The sequence below is a fragment of the Rhinopithecus bieti genome, unplaced genomic scaffold (genome assembly GCF_001698545.2).
Source record: "Rhinopithecus bieti isolate Rb0 unplaced genomic scaffold, ASM169854v2 scaffold_13351, whole genome shotgun sequence".
NCBI classification, from domain to species: Eukaryota; Metazoa; Chordata; class Mammalia; order Primates; family Cercopithecidae; genus Rhinopithecus; species Rhinopithecus bieti.
The window spans coordinates 3,176,067-3,199,808 of record NW_016807514.1 but is presented as its reverse complement, the minus strand read 5'-3'; the positions used below and the strand labels follow the sequence as shown (position 1 = coordinate 3,199,808).

The window sequence follows — 23,742 nt, the reverse complement described above, 5'->3', positions numbered from 1 at the left end:
ATACAAATAAAATTATATATAAATAAAATTACATATAAATATTATATAAAATTCTATTTATTTTATATATATATATATTTTTTGAGATGGAGTCTTGTTCTGGAGTGCAGTGGTGTGATCTTGGCTCACTGCAACCTCTGCCTCCTGGGTTCAAGCAATTCTCCCGCCTCAGCCTCTCAAGTAGCTGGAACTATAGGAACCCACCACCATGCCCAACTAGTTTTTGCATTTTTTAGTAGTGATGGGGTTTTGCCATGTTGGCCAGGCTGGTCTTGAACCCCTGACTTCGGGTGATCCACCTGTCTTGGCCTCCCAAAGTGTTGGGATTACAGGTGTGAGCCTGGCCTAAAGATATAAAATTCTGGCCAGGTGCAGTGGCTCAAGCCTGTAATCCCAGCACTTTGGGAGGCCGAGACGGGCGGATCACGAGGTCAGGAGATCGAGACCATCCTGGCTAACCCGGTGAAATGCCGTCTCTACTAAAAAAAAAAAAAAAAAAAAAAAAAAAAAAAACTAGCCGGGCGAGGTGGCGTACTAGTACAACTAATAAATGAGTAAAGCAAGTCAAAGGAAATGAGGTCAATATGTAAAAATCAGTTGTAGTCTAGCAACCTCTGAAATGAAGTTAAGAAAATTCTACTCATGATGGCATAAAAAGAATACAACAAATTTATCAGTGTTTAGAAATAATTAACAAAATACTTATAATTCAATATCTAATAAATAAAATATTATTACGTATTAATAGATTTCACAAAGAAGTGCAAGATGTGTGCTGAAAGTAATAAGACACTGGTGATAAAGTAGGAACTCGAACTAAATGGAGAGATGCTTCTGCGTTCATGAGCTGGAGGCCTCAGTGTTGGTAAGATTTCATCTGGCCGTTCTCTCCAAAGGGGTTCAACGCACCCCTCAACATTCCAGCAGCCTTCTTTTATTGTTGTTGCAGAAGTTGGCAAGCTGATCTTTAAATTTCATACGGAAATGTAAAAGTCCCAGCAGAGTCAAGATCATTTTGAAAAGGAGAAGCAAAACTGGAGGACTCTCCAACTGGAAAACATGCTAAAAGCAACAAGAATCCAGAGAGTGTGGTTCTGGCATAGACTGAGGATAAATCAGGATAGACAGATCAGTGGCGCAGACTGGGAGTCCAGGCATAAACCCTGACTCTTAGGGCTGACTGATTTCCAACCAAGGTGCCAAGGCAACTTGATGGCGAAAGGGCAGTGTTCTCAACAAATGGTGGGTGCTGGGATGACTGAACATCCCCATGAAGAAAAGATGAATTTAGAACTTTATCTTTTCCATAAAAATAACTCAAACCGGATCACAGGCTTAAATGTAAGAGCTAGAACTATAAGACTTCTAGAGCGATACGAGAAAATCTTTGTGAAACTTGAGTTAGGCAAAGAATTCTTAAATACGGTACCACAACTATGATCCATAAAAGAAAAAATGGACAAATTGGACTCATCAAAATTAAAAATGTTTGCTGTTCCAAAGATAGCATTAAGCAAATGAAAAGAAAAGCCATACGTGGACAGAAAACATTTGCAAAGATGTATCTGATAAAGGGCTTGTAGGCAGAAGCGGTAAAGAACTCCACGGCTCAGAAACAAGAAGACGACTTTTCAAAACTTTCTTCTTGTTTCTCTCTCCCCACTTTTTTTTTTGAGACAGGGTCTCCCTCTGTCTCCCAGGCTGGAGTGTAGTGGTGCAGTCACGGGGCTCACTGTAGCCTCAACCTGCTGGGCTCAAGGGACCCTCCCAATGTAGGCCTTCCAAGTAGCTGGGACCACAGGCATACACTACTATGACCAGCTAATTAAAAACAATTTTGGGGCCGGGCACGGTGGCTCAAGCCTGTAATCCCAGCACGATGGGAGGCCGAGGCGGGCGGATCATGAGGTCAGGAGATCGAGACCATCCTGGCTAACATGGTGAAATCTCGTCTCTATTAAAATACAAAAAATTAGCTGGGCCATTCGGTGGCCGGGCACCTGAGTCCCAGCACTCGGGAGGGCTGAGGGCAGGAGAATGGTGTGAACCGGGAGGCGGAGCTTGGAGTGAGCCCCCCCCCCCCCCCGAGATGCGCCACCCGCACTCGCAGCCTGGGCGACAGAGGCGAGACTCTGTCATCAAAAAAAAAAAAAAAGAAAGAACTCCTGGGTTCTAGTGATCCTCGCACCTCAGCCTCCCAAAGTGTGCGGGGATTTTAGGTGTGAGCCACTGTACTGACTGACAGTCCGATTTTTAAAAAATGGGTACAATATTTGAGGCCGGGCACGGTGGCTCAAGCCTGTAATCCCAGCACTTTGGGAGGCCGAGACGGGCGGATCACGAGGTCAGGAGATCGAGACCATCCTGGCTAACACGGTGAAACCCCGTCTCTACTAAAATACAAAAAACTAGCTGGGCGAGGTGGCGGCGCCTGTAGTCCCAGCTACTCGGGAGGCTGAGGCAGGAGAATGGCGTGAACCCGGGAGGCGGAGCTTGCAGTGAGCTGAGATCCGGCCACTGCACTCCAGCCTGGGCGGCAGAGCGAGACTCCGTCTCAACAACAACAACAACAACAACAACAACAACAACAACAACAACAACAAAAAGGGTACAATATTTGAATAGACATTTCTCCAAAGAAGATAAACAAATAGCCAATAAGCACAGCGAGAGCCACTCATAATCAACGGTTGTTAGGGAAATGCAAATCAAAATCACGAGGAGCTACCAATTCACACCGACAGGGCAGCTGCTACACACAGACGTAATTCCAAGTGCTGGGAAGATGCAGAGAAATCTGAACCTTCATGCGTTGCTGGCAGGACTGTAAAATGCTGCAGCCATTTTGGAAAAACAGTTTAGGAGTTTCTTCAAAAGTTCAGGCCAGGTGCGGTGGCTCATGCTTGTGATCCCAGCACTTTGGGAGGCTGAGGCGGGCTGATCACCTGAGGTCGGGAGTTCGAGACCAGCCTGACCAACATGGTGAAACCCCATCTCTACTCAAAATACAAAATTAGCGGGGCCTGGTGGCACGCACCTGCAATCTCAGCTACTCGGGAGGCAGAGGCAGGAGAATCGCTTGAACGCAGGAGGCGGAGGTTGCAGTGAGCTGAGATTGCACCACTGCACTCCAGCCTGGGCAAGAAGAGTGAAACTCTGTCTCAAAAAAGAAAAAAAGTTCAAACATAAATCTACCATGTGATCCAGCAATTCCATTTGTAGGTACATACCCATGAGAAATGAAAACACATTCACACAGAAACTTGTATACAAATGTTCACAGCAGCACTATTCACTACAGCCCAAGGTGCAAACAACTGCGACGCCCACCAGCAGATGAGTGGGGAAGCAGACAGTGGCCCATCACTGGAACGGAGACTATTCCTCCTAAAAAGGAAGGACACACTGACATGCATGCACGCGTGCCCCCCACCACACGCATACACAGTCAGACCTGTGCACACCTAAGGCATACACACATATGCACACACATACACAAGCACGCACATCACACAATAGGTGCACGCATGCTTGCACACACACCCATGGCTGCCCTGACTGGCAGGGGAGCTGGCACGCCTGCGACCTCTCTGCCAGGCTCTGGGCACGAAGTCACCTCTGTGCCTCAGGAACCACATGCAACATCTTGTCCGCATCTTCACTGCTTAAGAACCTACTGCCTGTTTCTCTTTCGGAAACATTAGGTCATCTCCCCCGGAGATGCTTACTCTTGGCAATTTCCCCGTGGTCCTGCAGCAGCTGAACGTTCACCGAGAAGGGAGACCCTTGGGCCACTTCCATCACCTCCGGACCCAAGATCGCGATCCTCGTGGCTTGTTCTGGGAGAGGACAGAGTGTGGCTTTAGCGGTGACTGGCACAGCCCCCCACCCACCCCATGGCTGAGTCAGCAGTGGGCGCCCCGGGAACCGACCAGAGCTCGGTGTGGCAGCTGGAACACAAGCACATGCTGGGGCCGAAGCCCCCCACGAGCCACCTTGCAGAGCAGCGACCCGGGCAGTCGTCTGCACTCAGACCGTGCGGCTCGCCTCTGCTGGCCCGGAGCACTGTGGAATCGAATCAAGTGGACCACAGGGACCACGGAGTACGCAAGAGACACAAGTGGGCGGTGTGGGGCTGTGGGATTTTCCTGCCCATGGAATGTTCCGGCATGTCTTCCCGCTGGTTGGGATTCAGGCCCTGCATTCCCTGCGTCTGAGTCAGCACCCTGAGGTGCTGGACCTGGGGCTGGGACGAGGCCCGGCAAGGGTGGGTCCACTGGCTGGCCAGTGCCTCCTGGCAGCCAGGGCCGCCCCTGCTCTGCCTGTGGGGCATCGCTGTGGGCAGTGTTGTCACACCGTGTCCTGCTGCCCACCACCCCTGCCCCCCACCTGCCATCCCTGACTCTCCACTATGGACTGGCCTCCAGCAAAGCACAATGGAGGGGCTTTAAAAGCAGATGCTGGGAGAACGCCTGGAATCTGAGGCTGCCTTGAAAGGCAGCACAGGTGACGCCTGCTACACAGGGTGGCGGGTGCCCTGGACTTCATGGTGGGGCTGGGGAAGGGCCTGAAGCTCTGGCCCCCGTGGGAGCTCTTGCTGTGTTCTGGGGGCAAAGCCAGAGCCCACCTTGGCTTGGAGGGAGACCCTCCTCAGGGTGAAGCAGGCTACGTCCTGCACCTCTTGCCCCGTTTTTCTCACTTAGGAATTTCAACAAGGACCAAGAGACTTTTGGGAGGAGGGGCTGGGATCTGGATTATTCCCCTTGAGGTGTCACCAAGACGCTCCTGGAGGGCTCTGCTGAGGATCCAGGGGCCCCTCAGGGAGACTCCACCTGAGGGAGAAGCATCTGGGCCGGGACCCAGGCTCGGCCTCTGCCCCAGGATCCCCTGCAGGGTGCACTGTGTGCGTGCGGGTGCTGGGACCTGCCTCTCAGGGCCCCCCAGGCACCTGGCCACTTCTGCCTTCCCCAAGACCTCAGCCTCCACGAGGAGTCCAGGGCCAGCAGGTCTGTGCTGAGGGCAGCAGTTACTGTTACCTGTCAACCCTGTGACCTCTCCCAGCTAACAGGTCTTGGTCCTCCAAGGTCCTCCAAGCCAAGGAGGTATGTGTGGGGCTCCCTGGGCTGAGACCTTGCAGGTATCCCCAGTGCAGAGCCCGAGTCGGTGCTAGCGGCACCTGCACCTGTCACGAACTTGGCCCCAAGGTTTGGATGAGTGTCATGTCCCTGGCCAGACTGACCCCTGGGGTGGCACCCTCATCCTGAAATCTATCCAAAGGCCACTCAGAGGCCACGAGGAACACCACAGGAAGAGGGAAGGTGGCTCAGGGAGGCACCCCCAGAGGAGGCCCAACTGGCTGGTCCTTCCGTGAGCCGAGGCCACCCTGTGGTCACATCACAGTGCAGAGGGCTCAGGGAAATTGGACAGAAGCCACTTGGGGGACAGTGCAGCTGTGACCAGGTCACCCTCAAACATTCAGGCCCCAAATCTGGGAGGCCCCACTTGTAGCAGGAGCACTTCTGACATCAGATTCAAACATGTTTTTCCTAAAAAGGGATGGGATTTTAGATTCCACTGCACCCCACTCCTCCCCAGTGTGCTCTGGGTCAGTATCTCCCATGTGACTGCCCAGGGGCCAGGGACACACCCCACAGTGGACCTCACAGTGCCCACGGGAAGGCAGGGACACCTACCTGCTGGGTGGCCGTTGATCCACAACCCATAATAGGTGACCCCTGAGCAGTGGGCCATGCTGCCCAGTCCACTGAAGACATCGCTGTGCCACTGTCCCTGCAGACAGAAGGGTGAGGCTCAGGCTGGTGGCTCCCAAGGGTCTATTGTGGGTCCCCGCATGGCACTTCAGCTCCCTGGGGCTACAGCGGGGCCCGAGGACCAAAGGCTGCTAGAAAACCACATCGTCTCGAGGGTCCTTGCAGCCTGTCCCTTGGTGGTGAGAAACTATATTTCATTAGAATGCGATCCAATTTGCTTTGTAAAATACACTCCCCTTTGAATTTTAACGATGCCAGGAGGTATGGGAACAATGGCACAGTATATAAAATGCAAACAAAACCTCGAACGGGCACATTTCAGCACAAAAATCCTTTTAATACAAAGACACTGCGTTTGTGGCATGTATCATAAAGGAGGCCTGAACCTGCAAACTGGCCGACTGTGGCGCTGGGATTAAGGTGCCCTGCTTGTCCGTTACACTGCTCATTTGTACATGAAGAGGCCAATTAAAAAACACAGTTTGAAAAAACGTGCCCATGCACTTGGGAGAAACGCCTGTTCGCTGCACACCCCAACTCTGCCTCCTTCATAACAAGCCTGGTTTCCAAGTCATACAACAAAGCCTGGGAAAATCATGTGAAATAGCAGGGGTGATTATTTTCATGGGAAATTTCAACGGTATTTCATTTGACTCTCAATTACTTCTATTAGAAGAAAAATTAACCAAAGGCACGTTTTGCTTCTGTTCGCTCTTTGGCAGGAGCCAAGGGGGCTCCTGCTTCCCTGCCTGGCCCTCCCTGGGTGCCTTTCCCAGGCGAACCCCGAGGCAGCCGCGGCAGGTCTGCAGGGCGCAGTGTGTGCCTTCCCAGGGCCTCTCCATGGATCCTGGGCCCTGGGATGCGTGGGAAGAGACAAGGAGGGCCGAGGGCCAGAGCTGAGGAGTGCGGCAGATCAGGGAGAAGTGGATGGTGCCAGAGTTCTCTCCGGCCGCAGGGAGACAAGGGCTCTGCAGACAGCCCTGAAGGCCACTGGATGGCCCCAAAGGCCAGGGAGAGCCACGGTGCATGCGGGGCTGGCGGGGGGCGGGGGTGGGGTGGATCGCATTTGCAGAGTGGCTGAAGACGAGCCTCCAGGTCCAGGCCATCAGCTGGGGCAGGGCAGGGCGGGGGCCACTCACAGCGGCGGGCCAGGAGCACGGCTCACGCCTCCAGACAGGGGGCTCCGATCTGATCCAAGACAACTGGCAGCCTGCCTGGGTGCCCAGAGGCAGCAAAAAGGCAGCTCTCAGCTTCAGGAGAGGCTTGGCAGCCAGCTGGGGGTGCCAGGTGGGCAGAGACCCGGCTGCTGTCTGGACAGGGCCCTTGCTCCTGAGGCTCTTGTCCCTCCAGCACCCAGACCCCAAGATCCCAGCCAGCACCCACCCGGCTGCATTCTTGCAATGTTCCAAGCTGAGCACACCACTGACATCACCCCATTGTCCAGACAGTTGCCCTGAAGATCAGAGTCTGGTTCACTGTGCCACCTGGGCCCTGGGCAAGCACCACCCACACTGGCAACTACAGTGGATGGGAGTCCCAGAGCTGATCGCATGTGGGGTCAGGTGAGAGTGCTTCTGGGGTTCAGACACCGAGCACTGGCGCAGAGTCCATGGGCTGTCCTGACTGCTGCTGCACGGCGTGCCTGGAGGCCAAGGCCTGTTGGAGGCTGTGGGTGCCCTGGCATGCACACAGCACCTCCCCTCGGCCTTGCCCCCTCAGCTCTCTGTCCTGTGACTTCAGGCGTTCCCACCAAACTGGCCGAGAGTCCACCGCATTTGACTGGCATTTCTTGAGGGTCCCTTCCTGGGACTATCGTCCTCTCTCTCTCATCTCACTCACGCTGGATGGGGAGAGGCGCAAGTCAGCTCACAGCTGAGGGCTCTTCAGGGCGTCCGGGGCCCCTGTCACCATCAGTAATGAGAATGGTGATGTCTGGTCTCTGCCCTGTTCTACCTGCTTGGCCTCTGGAAGGTGCCCTGGGCTTTCAGGAAGAGGAAGGTGGAGCTGCGGGGCAGGGCCAGCACCAGCTGCCATATAGTGTCTAGGGTGAGTACCCAGTGAGGCCACGGCTGGGCAGGGGAAGCCAGACACACTCAGGTCACGAGAAACGCAGAGGTGCAGAGCCCACCTTTGGGGTGAGTGACTCCAGCCATGGTTGGTCTGGGGCTGCGGCTCACATATGTGGCACGAGCCTGCCTGGCATCCCCCTCCCTGGGTGCTCAGCAATCAGGTCACGGCTCAGCATCCTCGGTGCTCACCGCTGGTGTCCGGGTGGGAGGGCTGAGCCGGGCAAGCTTTCATGCAGCACTTGGTCAGTCCAAGCACATCTGAGTGATCAATGCAACGGATCCAATAGCATGGTCTTGTCTAATTCATGTTATCAATCACACCTTTGACAATTCAGTTTCTGTTGCATGCACCCCAGGCAGGAATGAGCAGGAGCTTATTAAATAGGGTGCAGGGGAGGCTCCTGATCTCCTTGCTGACAGCACAGACTGGGGCATTGAAAGTTCTGGAGCAGCCACCTCCCGCCTGGGCCTCAGGGAGCACCCAGGCACAGCCCAGGGCAATGCCCAGCGTGGAGAGCTATGTGCAGGGCCTCAGTCACAGAGAGGCCGGGACAGAGGAATGGGCACGCCGCCACCTGCTCTCCCTCCTCCTCCCTGCCGGGCCACTGCCTGGCACCCAGGTGAGCACAGGTGTATGGTGCAGGACCCAGGAAGGTGGTGATGGTCACATGACCTTTGGGGAAGGGCTTCTTGGGGTCCAGGTCCACACCCAAAATAAAGAGGCAAACAGTGGTTCCAAAGTCAGGAAGCGGTCGTGCAGGATGATGGTGACACACATACGATCCCCCTTGGTCACAAAAGTGACCCCAAGACCATAAGGGTGTTTTCTGTGAGGGGCCCTCCTTTCCCTGCCCTGCCCTGCCAGGTGGCAGAGCACTCAGGAGGCCCTGGGCAGTGCTCAGCTCTCCCCAGCTCCCAGCACCACTTGGCCAAAGGCTCACACCTTCCTTGACAGTCGATGAGCTCCAACGGCTCGGCTGGTGCGGGGACTGATTTGGCGCTGGCCCACTCCAAGCAGCCTGGGGTGGAAGAGGTTGTGAGCGCTCTCCTTTCTCACTCTGGGAAGCACTTCTGGTCCATTCATGCTGTTTTCTTTCCGTGCTTTATTGGAAGCAACTCCCTCTGTTTTCAGGCCATAGTCAGGCGTCCACCCTGCCCTGGCACCATGAGGCACTTCCTGCCTCCAGCCCTCCTGGGGGATCCTGGGTCTGGTGCTCCTTGGGGTTTGACAGCCCCAGGAGGTGAGGGCGAAGAGCGGGGGCTCTAGCCTTCCCCAGTGTCGGCCTTCAGGGTGTTGTGGTCTGGAGAAAGTAACCCCCCAAAATTGACAAATCTTGGGCATGAAGCAGGCGGGGCCTTTGCTGAGGTTTATGGCCTGGTGCACGAGGTGGGGGCTCCCAGGATCAGCTGCCCAGCCCCCTCAGGCCATGTCATGAGTGAGGAGCCCGCCGGACCCTCCTGCCTGGGCCCTGCGACTGCCCAGGGGCTGCTGTGCCTTGGTGGGATGGGTGGGGCTAGCTCCGGTTTCTGAGGACTGGTCATCTGTGTCACTTCCTGATAACAGTGAGGACCAGGGGTCCTGTGATTGACCTCGCTGGTCCCATTTCAAGTGCCTGGGCTTCAAGGTATGAACTATGAGGAGTTCCAGAGGGGACATGGGCTCTGCCCTAGTGTAACCCTGGTGTCCCGATAGCCGGCCCCCTCCTCTGCCCCAGGGTGGTGGGGGGTCCACGTGAGGCAAGCTGGCCAGACTCCCCAAAGGCCATGTGTGCTCAAACGCCCCAAATTATTTACATGGTTCTCAGTGTTACATGCACGCCAGGGGACCCCCACTGGCCCAGGCTTCCTGGACTGTGACCCCTGGGTCCGAGGGCAGTAGGCCCAAATGTGGAGGCTGCAGGCCCCGTGGAGGCCCCCGGGTGGGCATTCCCACACATGCCCAGCTGAGGAGAGGAGGCTGGGGGACTGCGGCGGGCAAAGCTGCCCAGAAGGAGCCACCTGCTCCGTGTGGTGAGCAGGTGCTCGGCACCCAGCGGCGACTCTGGGAAAGCCGGTGTGTGAGACAGCCAACACTCATGGTGCAGCTGATGCAGCCAGGGACGCCCGGCGGCCCATGCTGCTGCCAACATGGGTAGGAGACGCTCTGATGTGTACACAAACGCGTGGCCTCCGATCTGTCTGCTCCTAGTTCTGGTCCAGCTCCCACCGAGGATGTTCTGAGGATGTGTGGGGCCTGCCCAAGCCCTCGGGTCCTGGGAGGTTGAGGCAGTAAGCCGTAAACCAGGAGTGCGGGGGACAGAGATGGCCGAGGCATCGCAGGCTGGTGGGGGTGCTCGCAGCCCAGGACCTCTGTGGCTTGGGCCCAGCCTGAGCTGCGTGGCTCCTGTCCCTGTGGAAGAGGAGCCTCCTCTGCTTTGGGATCCGCTGTTCTTATTTTCCGTCAGAAGAAGCTGTAACACGTGTATTTTCAGGAATGTATTTTTTCTAGAACGCATTTTTTTAAAAAAGGTTCTTCATAGAGCTCTGCGTTAAGGAATACTGGCTGCAAGGCAGGAGACACGGCTTGCAGGAGACACACCTGCCGTCGAGAGGGGAACAGGTCTCCTGGAGGGCTTTGCCACCTCGAGCTCACAGTGCCCTGGGTAGCAGCCGACGTCTCCTGGAGTTTCTCCTACCATAGAGCTGACGTAGGAGGCGCCAAGGGCGTGCTCTGACGTGGGCAGAGACGAAGGCCAGGAGAGAGAGAAGGGCTCACTATTTTCTTGTCTTTTCAGAACATAAAATGGTCTCTAAAACAAACAGCCGGCGCCGGTTGGGGTGTGGCTGGAGGGGCAGGGCAGTTCTCAGAGGCAACTCAGTGTCCAAGAAGGGCCTGGCGTCGGCCTCGTGGCCTCGAGTGATGGCTTAAGCTCCCAGGGAAGAAACGAAATGGCCCGACCTCTTGTGCACAAAGCCTTGCAGCACCGATATGGCGAGGGCAGGCGCTCCCGGGTGGGGGCGGCTGGTGGCCAGGACTGGGGGAGAACACAGTCACCAAGAAGTGTCAAAGAGGGGGAGACCGGGTGCGCAGTGCTGGCCACAGCTGACAGTGGGTGGGCTTGCGTCTCAAGTGTGGTCGTTGTTAAGAGGGCTAATACTCATTAGGGTAACCGTTTACAAAAACAACCGAAAATAAGCAGTGTTGGTGAGGGAGGCTGCGGAGGAACCGCAACGGTGTGCACTGTGGGCGGGAAGGTAAAAGGGTGAGGCCGCTGCGGAGAACAGCATGGCGGTTCCTCAAAAATTCAAAACAGAGTCACCATCCAATGCAGCAGTCTCACTTCTGGGGCTGCGGCCCACAGGGCCTCGAAGAGCTCTCTGTGCAGCCGTATTCACAGCAGCATCACCCACAGGACCCAGGAGGGGAAGCCTCCCTAGAGTCCACCCACAGAGGGGCAGAGAAGCATGTCTGTCCACATGGGGGGAGACCGGCTCAGCCGTAGGAAGGAAGGAGGGGCTGGCACAGGCTCCAGCATGGAGGCATCTGAGGACACCGTGCTGGGTGAAACAAGCCTGGCACGAAAGGGCACCACTCACAGGAGGCCCCGAGACCAGCAGAGTCTACAGACCCAGGGAACGGTGGCCGCCGGGGCGGGAGCGTGGGGAGTTCGTGTTGGAAGGGGATGGAGGTTCGGGTGGGAAGGTGACAAAGTTCTTGAGGTGGATGTGGTTGTGGCTGCACAAAATGTGCATGTGCCTCCCGCCACTCCACTGCATGCTTAAAAATGGTTATGGCCCAGTGCAGTGGCTCGCGCCCTTTGAAATCCCAGCCCTTTGGGGGCCAAGGCAGAAGTGCTTAGAGCCCAGGAGTTGGAGATGAGCCTGGGCGACACAATGAGACCTCGCCTCCACAAAACAAAAAGTAGTTAAGATGCTACGTTTTATATTATATGGATTTTACCATGACAAAATGGTTGGTGTTTTTGTTTTTTATTTTTTTGACAGGGTCTTGCTCTGTCGCCCAGGCTTGAGTGCAGTGGGCATGATCTCAGCTCACTACGACCCTTGCCTCCCAGGTTCAAGCAATCCTCCCTCCTCAGCCTCCTGAGTATCTGGGGCCACAGGTGTGTGCCATCGCACCCAGCCTAATTTTGTATTTTTAAAAAATTCTTTTGTAGAGACAGGGTCTCCCTGTGTTGCCCAGGCTGGTCTTGAACTCCTGGGCTCAAGCAATCCTCCCACCTTGGCCTCCCAAAGTGCTGAAAGTACAGGTGTGAGCCACCATGCCTAGCCGACAAAACGTTTTTTAAAGCAGGCTAAATATTTGACTAATGACACCACAAGGAACAGCTGTCCCCTCACTCTGGCCAGCCCTCAGGATGTGTGGAGTGACTCCCATCTCTGGCAGCTGCTGCCTCTCCGGGTGGATGCCATTGACTCTCCAGGATAAAGGTGGAGGAGGGGCACTGTGACCGGAGGGCCCAGCACTAAGACACAGAGCAGCTGAGCCGAGAGCACCTTGCTTCTCCTCATTCACCAGCGTCCACGGGACAGACCTGGTAATGTTTTCTTGCCCAAACAGCCATGTGAAAACCTCCTTCCTTTGAAGTGCAGTCTGGCAGCCATGGCTGTGCTGTGTGGGAGGCGGCCCCGGCCCAGTCCTGAGCTGAGGGCATGGGGGCCCAGCCTGTCCTCTTGGCCTCCGGCGCCCTTCTCTGTTTGTAGCATTTACATCGGTCTGGGCAGGAGCAATGCCCGGAGAAGGCACTGGAGGAGCGGGCAGCTCGCTGGCCACAGTCTGTGTGTGCCTGCAGGTGTCAGGGGTGTGGACAAGGCCAGGGGACTGCTCCCACCGGGGACATTGCCCAGGGCACCCCACAGGGCAGTGAGCACTGGCGCACAGCAGTGTCCCCACAGGGCTCAGGCCACAGGCCTGCCTGGTGAGGGTGTGTGGGCCTTGGTCGGCAGGCGGTCCCAGGGCCTGCCCAGGTCTCCCAGTCCTCTGGGCCTGGACGGCAGAGGGAGTGGGGAGGTCATATTATAGCCCCTGGGAATGTAGGTCACTTTAAGGGTTTTGCACCAAGACTCTCATAGAAATCCTCTGCAAAACCGTCTGCAGAATTCAAGGCTTTAGCGCCAAGGGGAAAAACCATCCCAAGCAGAAAGGCTGGGGGGCGGCTCGGGGGCCAGGCTCTCAGGAGTACCCAGCCAGCCCCTGGGCCCAGCGGCCATCCCAGGCCATGCTCGCCTGTCCAAACTATGGCCTGGGAACAAGCTCGGAGCTCCCGGGGAGGCCAGTGCGGTGCCGGGACAGGGCTGGGCCGCCCCCTGGTGGATGCGCTGAGCACCCTGCTGCCGTCAGCCCAGGAGGAGGGCGCCGTCCCTTGCCTGGTCCTCTCTCTCGGCCCAGGGTGCTGGTGACCAGCAAGCAGCGTGGACCCGAGTTGGCACCTGCGTGGCAGCCAGGGGACCTGTGGGACAGAACAGCCTCTGGGGACAGGGCTGTGCTGGGAGTAGGGGTGGGGAGGACGAAGCTGTCCATGGTCCTCTGGAAGAACAGGAGCTGCTTCTTGCCCAGCCCAGGCTGGAGCGGACAGCGCTGTCTGGCAGCAGGCAGCACCTCTGTGTCCCTGGGCCATGAGATAGGCCCTGAGCAGGTCCTCCTGAATCTCAGGGAACGTGAGGGTTGGGTGAGTGGCCGGGGGCCCCCAGGGCCGTGCTGCCACTGCCTGGTGAGGGAGCCTGCTGCCCTTGCACCTCAGCTTCCTCACCTGCACCCTGCATGGACTGGTGGGGACCATGAGCCAACGCACCAAAAGGCTGACAGCAGCGCCTCGCATCCAGGAAGTGAAACCACACACCCGAGCTCAAGCTCCAGAGCTGTGCACCAGCGCCGGCCCCAGCTTTGCCCCAGCCCTGCAAGGCGAGGGAATCGTCATGGTGGCAGTGGGCTGGGGGCCCGGGTGTGCTGGGGTGGGGAGAAGAGAATTCTGCCCAGAGACTCCTTTGGCCGCACTCTCTCACAGCCGTTCTGGAGAGTGAAGACAAGGGAGTGGTGGCTGCCCCAGCACGCAGTGAAGTCTGGTCCTGCAGGATGGACACACGTCCCCGGGGAGAAGAGGCAGAGCCGTGGCTTGGCTGCAGTGTCTCCTGCATATGGCTCAGGTGAGAACCTGCAGCACCAGCCTAGGCCAGCAGGGGCAGCAGCGAGACTGACAAGGACTCCCATGGTCCAGCAAGGACACTGCCAATGGCCAACTGCCCTGAGCAGGGCTGGCACTCCCCGGAGAGGGCATGGATGGCACTTTTACCCAAGCAGGAGGCTCTGTTTCAAGAGCAGGGAGGGTGGACATGCATGCGGAGGGGAGACACACTGCACCTCCCACCTGACCACCCTTCCAGGGGCCCCACATCTGACCACCTCTGAGGCCCTGCTGCGGAGCGGACAGCTGTGCCAGCCAGGATGAGGCTCCCATCCCCACCCCCATCTCCTCCATCACCGTGTGGCCCCATGCCAACTGCGAACCCACCACCTCTCAGTTCCCAGCATCCCCCTTCCTTGCCCACTTTTCCCTGATGGGAAGTGGACCCTGTCAATGTTTCTCCTTTGCCAGCAAGTGCAATGCCAGGTTTTGTCAACAGAGAACAAGGCGGGACTATGGGAAGCAGTGTTTCTACTTTAACTCCTATGGCCAGGGCCAGTGGCCTGTGGAAAACCCCACAGGGTCTGGTCTCCAGCAAGCGTCTCCTGCACCTCAGTGGGAGTTTCCTGAGAAGCAGCTCTGGCCCCTGGCACCCTAGAAAACCTCTCTACCGCATGGGCTGGCAGCCACACCCTCTCTGTTGAGGTCTGAGTCTCAGGAGGGTGCTGGCTTCCTCCCAGTTCGAGGGACTATTCACTCCAACCACTGCTCCAACTTTCACACGAGAATCTTGGCAAGCAAGGGAATTCAACTGACATTGTAATTCTGCGACCCACACAATTAAATGTTGCGTTTCTCATCAAAGCAGCCCCAAGGCTCTAGGGAACAAGGGACTTCTCTCCACGGCCATGGCAGTCCTGACTGGCTGTGACTTGTGCTGCACTGAGAGACCTGCATGTGTGGTTTCTTCCTGTTAGTGTTGCTGGACGCTCAGGGGACCCCTCACAGCCCTTGCAGTCATGGTCATCCTCATGGCTGTGACAGCCTCACACAGCAGCACCTGGGCTCCTGAGGCCCTCGACTGGGCTGGTGTCTCACGGCCAGCGTGGGGGATGGCTTGGTTAACTGGAAAGCTCCCCCAGGCTGTGGACCAGCAGCCTCCCCTTCCCACCAGCCAGGGGCTCAGGCCTGCAGCCCAGCCCAAGCAACAACCACGCCACTGCTAGACTCCACTGCAGAAGCTCTGTCTCTGGGACCCTGCTGACATTGCGATGTTGGTATTCCTTCTCTGGCCCTTTTTGGTAGCTACTGCAGAAGCTCTGTCTCCGGGACCCTCCTGACATTGCGATGCTGGTATTCCTTCTCTGGCCCTTTTTGGTAGCTACTGCCTCGTCCTTGTTAGAGACTCTTTCATGACATTTTCCCCACTGGAGTGATGGGTGTTGCTTCTACCTCCTGGCTGCATCCTGAACCAGGCCTCACTGTCCATTCAACACTCAGACCGAAAGCTCAGGTGCCAACCTGGACTCTTCTCTTGCCTTTGCCCGCACATCCAGCCTGTCAACAAGTCTGGCATCCTCTCCTCCAAACATCCTGAAATTTGCTCTCTGTACTTATGGGGCTGCTGCCCCAAGCCCCCGAGAACAATCCTGGTCCCTGCCTTGTAGGGCTTGTCACAGACCAGAATGTACCCCCTCAAAATCTGCCTCTTTGGCATCAGCACTATTTTGAGCTGATTATTTTGAGAAACTGGAGACCCAGGAGAAGCTCTGAAAACAGAGTAGAAGTTTCCCTTTTGTAAGAAAAATTTGCATCTGTAAAGGAAACTCCAATGGTAAGGGTCTATCCTCTCCGTATCAGGAAGAGAAAGGCCCCAGATCACCAAGGCGCAAAGGCTCCTGTAGGTGGAGAAGGCCCTGCCTTAGCTGCACCACAAGCCTTATCCCATGACTGGCCCCCAACACCCTTCTTCCTTTGGTTTGGCTGAAGATGGGATTTCAGTCAAAGGTGAGGGCCGCCTGTGAGCTTCCCCGCCTCTCCACGCGCCTCCCGAGTGCATACAAGGCACACATATGAATACGCTCCTGTTTGTTTCTCTCTTTTCCCGACAGGGAGCTGTGAGGGGAGAGGGAAACTTATCTTCCCACACGGGATAAGGGAATTGCAGGGCCTGGCACGTGGAGAAGCTGCCAGGGTGAGGCTCCCCACACACCCCACGCGCCCCGCCCCCACGAGGCCCACACCCTCTGGGCAGCAGGTGCTGTGCACCCCTGGGTACCTCGTAGGTGGAGCCGTCGGCGCAGCGCAGCACCCCGTGTCCCTGACGCTGGTCCCGGACCCAGTCGCCATCGTACTTGTCACCGTTCCTGGGGGACACACGCACAGAGTCCACTCTCAGCAGGGGGAGCCAGGTGGTGGCAGTGACTCAGACCGGCTCCTCCCACCGGGCTCCGCAGGCACTGCGGGACGGAGGCAAAAATAGGCCCGAGCAGATGGCCCCGAGAGCTCCTGCCTCGCCAGGGCCGGCTGGGGGCCGACAACAGGCGGCGGGGACACGTCCGCCCACCCCCACCCTAGATGGCAGGCCTGCTCGGGACATGCTTAGCCTCCGCCACCCAAAATGGGAAATGACACGGAGAGGCAACAGGAGGGGGCTGCAGTCTCCATAGCCAGTGAGGCTGAGACTCCGCCGTGGGAATTTCCACACGGGCTGAAGACGCCTAGCACTTGGGAGGCGGGAGGCTCTGCTGGCCAGAGGGCACCCCCATCCTCATTTAGACCTGGAGAAGCTCCTGTGGTGCCATCTTGCTGCCAGCCTGACTTTCTCAGGAGGTATTTTAATGGGAGAGGTGATGTTTTATCTACTAAATACACAATCGGTCAATTTCAATCAATAAGGGGAAAATTACAGAATAACATGGAAACCACAGAATGTGGCTCAGCAACTTGGCACTGGAGAGGTGGCAGGTGGCAGCAGGGGCCAGAACAGGCCTGGGGTGTCCTACGGCAGTCTCGTCTACACCCCCAGGCCACATGGCCTCACAACTGTCCTGTGTGTCTGTCATACGCCGGGCAGCACCTGCAAGACTCATACTCACTTAAAGAGCATCTGCCCAGGGCCGTGCCTCTTGTTGTCATGGAAGGAGCCCTGGTACACTTGTCTGTCCCGGTCCACCAGAAACCCGTGTCCTGGAGAAGGGACCAAGAGACAGACTTGGCTTTGTGCCTCCTGCATCTGAGAAAGGATCTGCCTCCCTGCTCCTCAGAGGACAGGTAGGAGGAAAGTGGTAAGTCTAGGAGGCATGGGGCTCAGGACCCCCCAGGAGCATGACAAACCCTCCAGGCCTGGCTACACAGGGCCTTGGCACGGCTCAGTGAGGCTCTGAATGGGAAGGGCAGATGTGCTTTGGGACAGGTCGGTCAGCCGACAGGGCAGCAAAAATGGCCCTGGGGTCCAGCTCTCAAAGGTGCTGCTGAGGGACCCTGCAGACTGCCAATTGAGGCTGCACAGGCTCTGCGTCCTGCTGGGGTGAGGCCGGGTGCAGTTGGGGCCTGTCGTTTGTTTTTACAGGAAACTTCAAGTTCACAGTGAGGGAGGCAGGGCTTCACCTGAACAAGGAGAAACTCAAGAGGATGGGAGTTCAGTAAACTGTGGCATTTTCAGGTTTTGGACAACTCAGACATTTGAGAGTATTTCCGATTCTTTCTTGTTGTTGTTGCTTTGTTTGTGAGACGGAGTGTTCCGCTCTGTGGCCAGGCTGGAGTGCAGTGGCATGATCTCAGCTCACTGCAACCCCTGCCTCCTGGGTTCAAGTGATTCTCCTGCCTCAGCCTCCTGAGTAGCTGGGACTACAGGCGTGTGCCACCACGCCCAGCCATTTTTGTATTTTTAGTAGAGGTAGAGTTTCACCATTTTGCCCAGGCTGGTCTCAAACTCCTGACCTCAGGTGATCCGACTGCCTCAGCCTCCCAAAGTGCTGGGATTACAAGCATAAGCCACTACACCTGGCCTCAGATTCTTAACATAAGAAAAACATTGGAAAAAGAAGCCCCATCTGTGGTGGAGAGTATCACGTGTTTGACTCCTGTCTTGGGTGCAGGTGGCCTTTTGGCTGTGGGACCGTGGACCGTGCTCTGCCTGGCTTGGCTGGGTAGAGGGACAGGGCACAGCCCCCTCCTAGCTTGAGTCTGGCCTCCTGACTTGCTTGGGCCAACAGAAGGTAGAGGAAGTGGCCAAGCTGTCCAAGACTCCTGGGCAAGGAGCTGGGCTTCCCAGGCCTATGAGGATGTCAGGGACCCTCAGGTCTGGTGGAGTTGCTGTGACTATAGCCATTTAGTAACCCCACATGAGACCAGACTAGAAGCCCCTCCCTGCAGGACCCAGGCCAACCTACTGACTCCAGGATCAGGAGTAGTTAATAAAGCAGTGGCCATTTTAACCCCTAAGCCATGGGCGTCTATTCCGCAGTAGCGGATAACAGAGATGCACCAAGTGCCACAGGACCTGGTGGGCATACTGGTGTATGCAGGGCACAGGACACGGTCTGGGGGTGGGGAGAAGATAGCATGGGCCCCCTACCTTCTTTCCCACCCTCTGAAGTCAGATAGGCCCCATCAGAGGTTCCAGAACCCAAGCGGACGTAGGATCCCGTGCCCTGAAAGCACCCGCCCCTCACAGCACCCGGCTCCTGTGGATGCCAGACCTTCCCGCACGCCATGGGAGACCTCCCCTTCATAACATCCGCCGGTTTTGTACTCCATGACGCCGTATCCTTGAGGCTCTCCCAGAACAAACTGTCCAGAGAAGGTGTCCCCTGCGTGTGGACAAGAAGGAAGAGAGACACGAGGTTCGGTTCAGGGCTGCGGCCCCAGTCGGCTCTCCTCTGTCCCTGACCCATGAGACGCAGGAGCCACTCCAGAATGGACGGCCCCACCTCCATTGTGCTACTTAGTCTGGTTCATGAGGGAAAACATGGTAAGCAGGTCTGGTCTCCCCAGCAGCTGGGCACGCAGACAGCCCCAGACAGACACTCTCTGCGGACATCTATCCCGAGGGCAAAGGACCCTCTGGTAAGAGTTTGCAGGGTGAAGGGTGAGCTTTTTCCCTGGCTCTTTAAAAACTGAAAGCCGGCCAGGTGCAGTGGCTCAAGCCTGTAATCCCAGCACTTTGGGAGGCCGAGACGGGCGGATCACGAGGTCAGGAGATCGAGACCATCCTGGCTAACACGGTGAAACCCCGTCTCTACTAAAAAATACAAAAAACTAGCCAGGCGAGGTGGCAGGCACCTGTAGTCCCAGCTACTCAGGAGGCTGAGGCAGGAGAATGACGTATACCCGGGAGGCGGAGCTTGCAGTGAGCTGAGATCCGGCCACTGCACTCCAGCCTGGGCGGCAGAGTGAGACTCCGTCTCAAAAAAAACACAAAAACTGAAAGCCAAGCCGGAGAGAAAAGACCTCCACTGAGAACCCACCGACCCCTCTGGTGTGAGGGTCTGAGGTTCCTGGAGACACAGCTTCCGGCAACGAGCATGGGAGTCCCCAGAGGAGGTTTCCCATCTAGGGATACAATGTGGCTGAAATAGCTTTAAAGAAAAAAGAAATAGTGTAACTTGGGATAGAGAAATCTTTATTCCAGAAAAGTGTCTCCAGAAGCCTGAGTTGCTCTCAGAGGTGACCACAGAGCCTCAGTCAGGTCCCTAGTCCTGCCGGGTAGGCCAGGCTCCTCACAGCACAAAGGTTCCCGTCTACACGTCACGCCTTCTGCGCGTCTAGACTCGTGGGACCAACTGAGCCCAGTGGGTTATGAGAAAGGAGTGAATGTGCCATCCCGGCTAGAGCTCACCTGACCAGGCCCAGTGCCGGCGGCCTTCTCCCGTGATCTCTCCGTCCACAAACGCCCCTTCGTAATAACTGCCATCTTTAAATAGCAACTTCCCATGACCTGGCAGGAGAAATCGCTGTGTAAAGTCAGACAGTGGTTGGGTTGACTGCAATGGCCCTGTGCAGTGTGGGGCCCGTTTCTCAGAATGGAGAGCTTGCCTTCAAAACCTGTGTTTGGCTCCATCACTCATGCGATACATGTATTTAAAAATAAAAAATGCTCTCAAAATCATCTGCCGAAACATGCCTGAGCAACCTGCGCCTTCAGCCAGAACAAGCAGAGCAATCAAAGTGCAGGCGACCAGCCTAAGCAATGTGGAGAGACCCTGACTCTACACAAAATGTTAAAAATTAGCCGGGTATGGTGGTGCGTGTTTGTGGTTCCAGCCGCTCAGGAGGCTGAGGTGGGAGGATCACTTGAGCCAAGAGGTTGAGGCTGCAGTGGGCTGTCATTGCACCACTGCACTCCAGCCGGGGTGACAGAGAGAGACCCCGCATCAAAAATAAACAAACAAATAAAAGTGCAGATGAGACTTCATCCCTGAGCCTCCTGAGGGGACACTCCCATCACCCTGCTTCTGTCAGTGTGAGGACAGAGAAAGAGTCTGCAGAACATAGAGCCACAGAAGAGCACCTTTTAAAAGTGGGAACATCCTGCCCAGGCCAGGCTCTGACAGCAGCCGCAGACAGGAGCCTTCACGCCTGCCTGGTGGACAAGCATCTTTCCTATCAGACGCTACAGAAGAAGCATCTGCATAGCAAAAACACTAAAGAAAAGTTAAACGTTTTAAAAATATAGAAAATACTGACAGATACAAAAATAGCTCATATAGAAAAATGCCAGAAGACCAACCTCCCATGAGAAAACTGGGCAGAATGGCCAGGTGCCGTGGCTCACACCTGTAATCCCAGCACTCTGAGAGGCTGAGGTGGGCAGATCACTTGAGGTCAGGAGTTTGAGACCAGCCTGGCCAACATGGTGAAACCCTTTCTCTACTAAAAAAAAAATAAATAAATAATACAAGTCAGCCGGGCGCGGTGGCTCACGCCTGTAATCCCAGCACTTTGGGAGGCTGAGATGGGCGGATCACAAGGTCAGGAGATAGAGACCATCCTGGCTAACACCATGAAACCCCGTCTCTACTGAAAATACAAAAAATTAGCTGGGCGTGGTGGCGGGCGCCTGTAGTCCCAAGTACTTGGGAGGCTAAGGCAGGAGAACAGTGTGAACCCGGGAGGCGGAGCTTGCAGTGAGCTGAGATCATGCCACTGCACTCCAGCCTGGGAGACAAGGTGAGACTCTGCCTCAAAAACAAAACAAAACAAAAAAAATTTAGCCAGGTGTGGTAGCACGCACCTGTAATCCCAGCTACTTGGGAGGCTGAGGCAGGAGAATTGCTTAAATCCGAGAGACAGAGGTTGCAGTGAGCCAAGATCGAGCTACTACACTCTAGCTTGGGCGACAGAGCAAGACTGTCTCAAAAAAAAGAAAGAAAGAAAGAAAGAAAGAAAGAAAGAAAGAAAGAAAGAAAGAAAGAAAGAAAGAAAGAAAGAAAGAAAGAAAGAAAGAGAAAGAAAGAAAGAAAACTGGGCAGACTGGTTGGGTGCAGTGGCTCACGCCTGTAATGCCATCACTTTGGGAGGTCAGGGTGGGCGGATCACCTGAGGTCAGGAGTTCGAGACCAGTCTGGCCAACATGGCAAAACTGTATCTCTACTAAAAACACAAAAATTAGCTGGGTGTGGTGGCAGGTGCCTGTAATCCCAGCTACTTGGGAGGCTGAAGCAGGAGAATCGCTTGAACCTGGTAGCCGGAGGTTGCAGTGAGTCGAGATGGCACCACTGCACTCCAGCCTGGGCAACAAGAGCAAAACTCAAAAAACAAAAACAAAAAGAAAAGAAAAGAAAAGAAAACTGGCAGAGAGCAGATACAAAACTGTGTGAGAGGAGCACAGTGGTGGGAAGGTCCACACTATGGAAGGCTCATGGCATTTGCCTGGGGTTGAGGGGGTACAGGTGTTATTGACTTTATACTTGGTTTCTTTGTTTTTTGTTTTGTTTTGAGATGGAGTCTCACTCTGTCACCCAGGCTGGAGTGCAGTGGCGCAACCTCAGCTCACTGCAACGTCTACCTCCTGTGTTCAAGGGATTCTCCTGGCTCAGCCTGCCAAGTAGCTGGGACTAGAGGTGTGCATTACCATATCCAGCTAGTGTATTTTTAGTAGGGTCGGGGTTTCAGCATGCTGGTCAGGCTGTTCTGCAACTCCTGACCTCAAGCGATCCACCCATCTTGGCCTCCAGAAGTACTGGGATTACAGGTTTGAGCCACTGCGCTTGGCCTGACTTTACACTTTCTTCTATTACTTGGACTTACTACAAGAGTAGGTTCTCTTTATAATCAGAAATAAACCATAAAGCCAGTTTTCACTCTGGAAAAGACAAATTAACTCAACCTCTGGGGAGAATTTCTAAGTTGCAGCTTCCTTTGCTAAAGGTGGCCCTCCAGGGGGGTCTCGCAGGCCTCTGTTTCCCCTGTCCAACCAGCCTTACAGCCAGGGAAGCACCAGGGTACAGTGGGCTCGAAAGCCACAGGAAATGCCACTTGCCCACCCAGCCTCCCGGGGAGAAACCAGCTTCATCAGCCGTGGGGTGGCAGCTGCAAGAAGAAACCACAGAGGCTTCTCACCGTGCTTCCTCCCTCCTTTCCATTCTCCTTCATATCGAAAGAAAGAATTTGGGTATACGTAGACACCATAACCTGAATATTGAGAAGACACACACAGGTGAGCACAGACACTGAGATGAGGGATGGTCTCCAGTGTTGAAGGAGGGAGTCCAGCTCCCTCGAGGGCCTTCAAGGGGTTGGTACACATCACCTTCAGCGGCCCAGAGGCGGCCTGTGGGCTCATGAGCTCTCCTGTCGGCTGCTGGGCCGTCCATTTGCTCATTTGTTTATGTGACAAGGATGAGGACCTACTTGGTGCAGAGAAGGCAGGCCCAGTGAGAGGAGGGCTGGGTTGAAACAAGGGCAGGTCCTTGAGACAGCAGAGGTGCTCGGGAAGTGGCGAGGGACAGGTTGGGAGCCTTGTTGAGGGAGATGAGTGAGCCAGGGGAAGGCAGAGCGGGCAGCATCAGTGAGGCACACAGGGGAGGAGCAGACCCTCCCATCCCCTGCTGTGACCCTTCAGTGGTCTCCTATCCCTGGGGACAAAATCCACACTCAAACCTAAGGAGGGCCTGGTCGGCTTCAACTCCTCCCATTTGCTGGGTGTGCCACCCGCCAACTCCCGCAGTTCCTGGAATGGGTAGGGCTCCCTCCCCACCAGCTCCTCCTCGGGCACATCTTGCGGGGAGGGTTTATGGGAAAATGTCAAGGAGGTCAGGGGGTTACCACAGGCTACTGTATCTGCCCCAAATCTTCTACCTGAAGATACTAGTGTAGGCTCTGCGTTCATTCCAGACCCGTTTATTTGATTCTAGAAACAGTTCCTATCAAAAGCTGCTTTTTTTTTTTTTTTGAGACGGAGTCTTGCTCTGTCACCCAGGCTGGGATGCAGTGGCGCTATCTTGGCTCACTGCAACCTCCGCTTCCTGGGTTCAAGCGGTTCTCCTGCTTCAGCCTCCTGAGTAGCTGGAACTACAGGCGGCACCACGCCCGGCTAATTTTTGTATTTTTTAGTAGAGACGGGGTTTCGCCATGTTGGCCAGACTGGTCTCGAACTCCTGACTTCAGGTGATCCGCCCGCCTCGGCCTCCCAAAGTGCTGGGAGTGACAGGCAAAATCTGCTTTTGAAACGAGTCCTAGCGTTTCTGGACAGCACCGGCCAGGAAGTCAGGAGGCTTAGTGCTGCTCCTGCGCCTGCCCTGGCCCCACGTCCCGGGCTTCGGGATCCCCATGGCA

The 23,742-nt window shown here is 55.7% G+C and overlaps 1 protein-coding gene across 10 annotated transcripts in view; it reads right to left on the bottom strand.

Moving 5' to 3' along the window:
* MORN1 (MORN repeat containing 1) overlaps nt 1–23,742 on the bottom strand; it is a 76,229-nt gene that overhangs the window by 51,887 nt on the left and 600 nt on the right. For 7 of the 10 annotated variants that reach the window (XM_017882459.1, XM_017882465.1, XM_017882470.1 and 4 more), the window contains exons 2-8: nt 22,528–22,599; nt 19,805–19,903; nt 18,666–18,776; nt 17,061–17,151; nt 16,241–16,328; nt 5,694–5,790; nt 3,729–3,839 (exon numbers count right to left, since the gene is read on the bottom strand). In XM_017882459.1, the coding sequence (XP_017737948.1) occupies nt 3,729–3,839; nt 5,694–5,790; nt 16,241–16,328; nt 17,061–17,151; nt 18,666–18,776; nt 19,805–19,903; nt 22,528–22,599 (669 nt within the window). Of the gene's footprint in view, nt 1–3,728; nt 3,840–5,693; nt 5,791–16,240; nt 16,329–17,060; nt 17,152–18,665; nt 18,777–19,804; nt 19,904–22,527; nt 22,600–22,717; nt 22,815–23,265; nt 23,358–23,742 lie in introns of those variants that run through there. The other 3 variants (XM_017882461.1, XM_017882460.1, XM_017882464.1) reach the window with 3 other exon arrangements.